Raw genomic sequence first — 4,979 nt, forward strand, 5'->3', positions numbered from 1 at the left:
TTATTGCTTCTGAAAACATCCCGTGATAAATTGGCTCAGGGCAGCCTTGAGCTCCTGGTTCCTCAGGCTGTAGATGAGAGGATTCATTGCTGGAGGCACCACTGAGTACAGAACTGACACCCCCAGGTCCAGGGATGGGGAGGAGATGGAGGGAGGCTTCAAGTAGGCAAAGAAGGCAGTGCTGATAAACAGGGAGACCACAGCCAGGTGAGGGAGGCAGGTGGCAAAGGCTTTGTGGCGTCCCTGCTGAGAGGGGATCCTCAGCACTGCCCTGCAGATCTGCACATAGGACACCACAATGAACACAAAACAGACAGAGAATAAACAGGCACTGGCCGCAGTAAGCCAAAGTTCCCTGAGGTAGGATGTGGAGCAGGAGAGCTTGAGGATCGGGGGGATTTCACAGAAGAACTGGTCCACAGCATTTCCCTGGCAGAGGGGCAGGGAAAATGTATTGGCTGTGTGCAGCAGAGAATACAGAATCCCACAGGCCCAGACAGCTGCTGCCATGTGGACACAAACTCTGTTGCCCAGGAGGGTCTCATAGTGCAGGGGTCTGCAGATGGCAACATAGCGATCGTAGGACATGGTGGTGAGCAGAAAATACTCTGCATTAATTAGGAGCATGAAAAAGAAGACCTGGAGAACACATCCTGCATAGGAGATGTCCCTGGTGTCCCTCAGAGAATTGGCCATGGACTTGGGCACAGTGGTGGAGATGGCACCCAGGTCAAAGAGGGCAAGGTTGAGGAGGAAGAAGTACATGGGGGTGTGGAGGTGGTGGTTCCAGGCTATGGTGGTGATGATGAGGCCATTGCCCAGCAGGGCAGCCAGGTAGAGGGCCAGGAAGAGGCAGAAGTGCAGGAGCTGCAGCTGCCTTGTGCCTGAGAATGGCAGGAGGAGGAAGTGGGTGATGGAGCTGCTGTTGGCCATCTGCTGCCTGTGGCCATGGAGACCTGTGCAAGGAGGGAAAGGCAGTGACAAGTTAGGGCACATTTCTCTCAGCCTCCCTCCCTGAGCTGCATGAATAGTGGATCAGCTCAGTACCAACACTACCAACCCATGTCAGAGTTCATCACAGCTTCAAATGCAGCAGGGAGACAGAATTTTGCTGTGAAAATTTCCTCTCAGTTAGAAGCAAATGAAGCTGCATTGACAAGCAAGAGCTACACTCAACAATGGAATGCAATGAACAGGTACAAAACATACAGGAGTGACAATATTAGACAGGTATTTACAATTAGCAAATCACATGAAATCCCCCTGGCCAGAGACCAGGGAAGCTGTTCCACTGCCCCTACCCTCTAACCTCCTGTTCCAATAGAGAAAGGAGGAGTGGAAAGAGAAAAAAAGCAGTGGGTTAGACTTAGCCAAGGCCAGCCAAAGCAGGGGATGTCTCCTGAGTGAAGCAAAACAGCTGAGATCAGAAGAGAGAGAGAATTGTTATGGTACAACTATATTTAAAAGACAGAGTCTAAAACCACCACACCCATGGAGAGGTGGAGAAACAGGGAGCAGGCCTGCAGTGCTGCAGAGACAGTGAAGGGAAGAGAGAAAGGCAGAGGGGCTGGGAGTGAAGCCTTCTCCTTACCCAGCTCTGCTCACTGCTGCTCATAGGATGGAACTGAAGGGCTTTGGTCCTCCTTCTGTGTGCACACTCCAGGAGCCTTCAGCTGAGCATCAGCTGCTGAGATGGAGATGCCTCCAGGAGCTACAGCTGCAGTGTCCTGCACCCACAGCCTCACTGTGTCAGTGACTGCAGTGACGTCTCCTCCAGTGAGCTCTCAGCATCCTCCCAGTCCCGGCCACCTTGAAGCTCTCTCTGCCTTCCTCATCTCCCTGAGATTCTCTGGCAGTGTCCTCAGCCCTGCTGTGCTGTGCAGAGGAGCAGCTCCATGCCAGAGCTGTCTCCTGCAGCACTGCCTGCTTGACAGCAGCTTCCTCCAGACCAGGAGCCTGGCCTGGCTCAGCAGCAGTGGACCAGCCCAAGGCATTTAAAGGAGCCCTCTGCTAGGTTTGCTGCTGAGTCCATGAACCTCAGAGACTGAGAAGCTGATGAAACCTCTCCAGAAGTCAGTCAAATACAAACTCTGAAGTTTCTTCTACTCTTAATGGGTCCCAGTGAAGCATGCTGGGAAAGGGTCCCCAGGGTCTGGTTAGAGCAGAAGGAGACAGTGGATGCAAGGGAAGCTTCACTGGAGGCACTGAAGCATCACCAGGCTCTGGTGAGAGCAGAGAACTGAGGCAGTGCTGACAGGTCAGGACAAGCAGCTAAAGGTGGCTCTGCTGCTGAGGAAACCTGGAGGGGTTTCATTGATCCAAAGGGCCAAGCCCTGACCCCAAGCCCCTGGAAAGGCAGATCCTGTCCCTCAACTATGGCTCTGGTTCTGCTGGGGGCAGTGGGGAGTGTGGATGAGCAGTGACCAAGGTAGGACCTTGTCAGGTTTTGCTGTGGTTTGCTTGCAAAGAGACAACTCCTGCTGAAAAGGAATGAAATGTACCTTTAAAAATACTTTTTATCAGATGCTTTGTGCAATAAAAACCTCTCCAATTAGCTGCAGAAACCTTGGCAATAATTAGAGGTTCAGCAGTATTTAATGAGCCCCATGGAGTATTTGGGACTGATGACATCATCCTTAGGTACTGCCAGGAGACTCTGCCAAGGTACTGCCAAGAAGCCTCTCAAGAAGTCCAAGTCAGAAGAAAACTCCAAAGTACCTTGAAGCACTGATTGGCCTCACTGAGGCTTGTTACTGACAAAGGCTCCCCAGGGACTCGTTAGAGCAGCTTGTTAGAGGCCAGGATTGCAGGGAGACAAAAGCAAAGAACAGGGCAGAAAAACTTGCCTTTGGTCTAGGAAGCAGAAAGGCCAAGCCCTGACCACTGCCCTTGGAATAGAAGAACCTCAAAGCCTCAAAGCAAAGTTTCTCCTCACAGGCCTTGGTGGCAGAGGCAAGTGCCAGAGCCAAAGGCACAAAGGTCTTGGTCCTGTTGAGACTCTCAGCCTTGCCAGAGCCCTTGGCCATGCCTACTGCAGCCTCTCCTACACTGTCCCATGCCTGCAGCTCTTTCCCTTCAGGCTGCTGACACCAATCTTGCTTCCCCATCCAGCTCTCCCCCTGCCATTTCCATCCCTTCCTTGATCTGTCTCAGCTCTCTCTGCCATTTCCTGAAACCTCTGGATGGCCTCATGCATAGCAGCTCTGCCCTTTCAGGGACATTTCTCTGGCCACATCTCCACTCTGAACCTTCCAAGCTGCACTTTGTGGAGGTTTTGGTCTCTCTCCACTCCCCAGAAGAGCTCCATCCTCTCTGAAACCACCCTTCAGCCATGTGCACACTGGGCTGGCTGTGCCCTGAGCCTCCATTCAGCAGGCTGAAGCAGCCCAGGTCCCTCAGCCTCTCCACAGAGATGTCAGCCCCCATCCTGGCAGATCTCCTCTGCAGTCTCTGCAGTTCCTCCCTGCTCCATCAGACTGCAGAACTTCGCACCTAGACACCAGGCATCCAGATGTAGCTGCAGCAGAGCTGAGTTTGGGGGCAGGACAACTTCTGTGTCTGGGTGACCCCACTCCTCCTGCCCAGCCCAGCTGCAGTTGTCCTCCCCTGTGTGCAGGGTTTGTTCCATCCCAGGGCATTTGGAATGGTTCCTGCCAGACCCTATAGTGCCTTTCTGACTAGGGATGGGACACACTAGAAACCCCAGCTCCAAACAACAGGCAGAAAGTTTGTACTGGGATGGGGCCCAGTCTGTCAGGGAGTGGGTAAGGGGATATAGGTTGTAGTGGGAGGAGACACAGATAAGTGGTTGGAGGGCTTCAGGTGGTGTAGCCTTTAATGAGAGTGGCCCAAACCTGTCCTGGGAAGGAGTCCTGTTATGGCTGTTATTGATATTTAATAATTGGCTACACCAGGGGAAGTTTAAGCTCGAGGTGAGGAGAAATTTCTTCCCAGAAACAGGAACTGGCCACTGGAATGTGCTGCCCAGGAAGGTGCTGGTGTCACCATCACTGGAGGTGTTCAAAAAAAGATTGGATGTGGCACTTGGAGCCATGGATTAGGTGTCATGGGGTGTTGGGTGGTAGGTTGGACTTGATGATCTCTGAGGTCTTTTCCAACCTGGGTGATTCTCTATTTCTGTGATTAGAAGGTGAAGGGAAAAGTCTGAACACAGCTGGTGACCAAACCAATGTCTGGTGACAAACCCAAGAGATTGCAAAACACATAGTGAAAGGTGAGGAGAACATCTCCTGCCCAGCTGATGGAATGAGGAACACAAGAGTCTCCCAAAAGCAACAGAAAGAAGGGAAAAGAACCTCAGGAAAGTCTTGCTCAGTATTGCTCTATGAACTGCAGACAGGCCTTAGGCCTGGTCCTTGAAATGGGAGCTTAGGAGAAGACAGAGGCTTAGGGCCTGCTCTTGAAAGTGACATTTGCCCCAGCTCTTCCCAGAGAGGTCCTTGCTGTCCCCTGTTCTGCTCCCTCAAGCAGACCAGCACTCACACATGCCCTGCACTCTAACAGCCATGCAAACAAAAGGGAACAAGCTCAGGGTTATTGCTCCAACCAACTGCTTGAGACTGAAGCCCAAGGCAGGAATCCACAACCATAGCCAGGCCCAGAGCTCTGAGAAGCCCCAGGTGGTGTCTTCCTTTTGCACTTCATGCAGAATCTGCTTGGTCCCCATACCTCACTGATCACAGAATGGGCTGGGCTGGAAGGGACCTCCAAAGCTTACCTTGTCCAACCTTCCCAGGGACATCCTCAACTACATCAGGTTGCCCACAGCCCTGTCAAGCCTCACCTTGAAGATCTCCAGGGATGGGACCCCAACTACCTCCCTGGGCAACCTGTTCCAGTGTTCCACTACCCTCATGGTGCAGAACTTGTGCTGGCTCCTCCTTCCTGCACAATCCTGCTTTGTTCCCATCTCTCACCTATGTCTATGGATGTCCTTCCTCTCTGATCCATGGAAACAC

The 4,979-nt window shown here is 52.4% G+C and overlaps 1 protein-coding gene across 1 annotated transcript; it reads right to left on the bottom strand.

Moving 5' to 3' along the window:
- Positions 1 to 3,026, bottom strand: LOC137457420 (olfactory receptor 14A16-like). Its single transcript, XM_068169315.1, has 2 exons — positions 2,936 to 3,026; positions 1 to 1,019 (listed from the first exon to the last, which is right to left on the bottom strand). The coding sequence occupies exons 1-2, from the start codon at positions 3,024 to 3,026 to the stop codon at positions 1 to 3; spliced, it is 1,110 nt and encodes a 369-aa protein (XP_068025416.1).
- Positions 3,027 to 4,979: the final 1,953 nt, after the last annotated feature.

The sequence above is a fragment of the Melanerpes formicivorus genome, unplaced genomic scaffold, assembly GCF_026170545.1.
Source record: "Melanerpes formicivorus ecotype bairdi unplaced genomic scaffold, bMelFor1.0.p_v2 SCAF_178, whole genome shotgun sequence".
Classification (NCBI taxonomy): domain Eukaryota; kingdom Metazoa; phylum Chordata; class Aves; order Piciformes; family Picidae; genus Melanerpes; species Melanerpes formicivorus.

Coding starts and splice junctions, on each gene's coding strand:
- LOC137457420 (XM_068169315.1), bottom strand. CDS start 3,026: ATGGCCAAGGGCTCTGGCAAGGCTGAGAGTCTCAACAGGACCAAGACC. Junction 1,020..2,935: donor TGCCTCTGCCACCAAGGCCT/GTGAGGAGAAAC, acceptor CTATTCATGCAG/CTCAGGGAGGGAGGCTGAGA.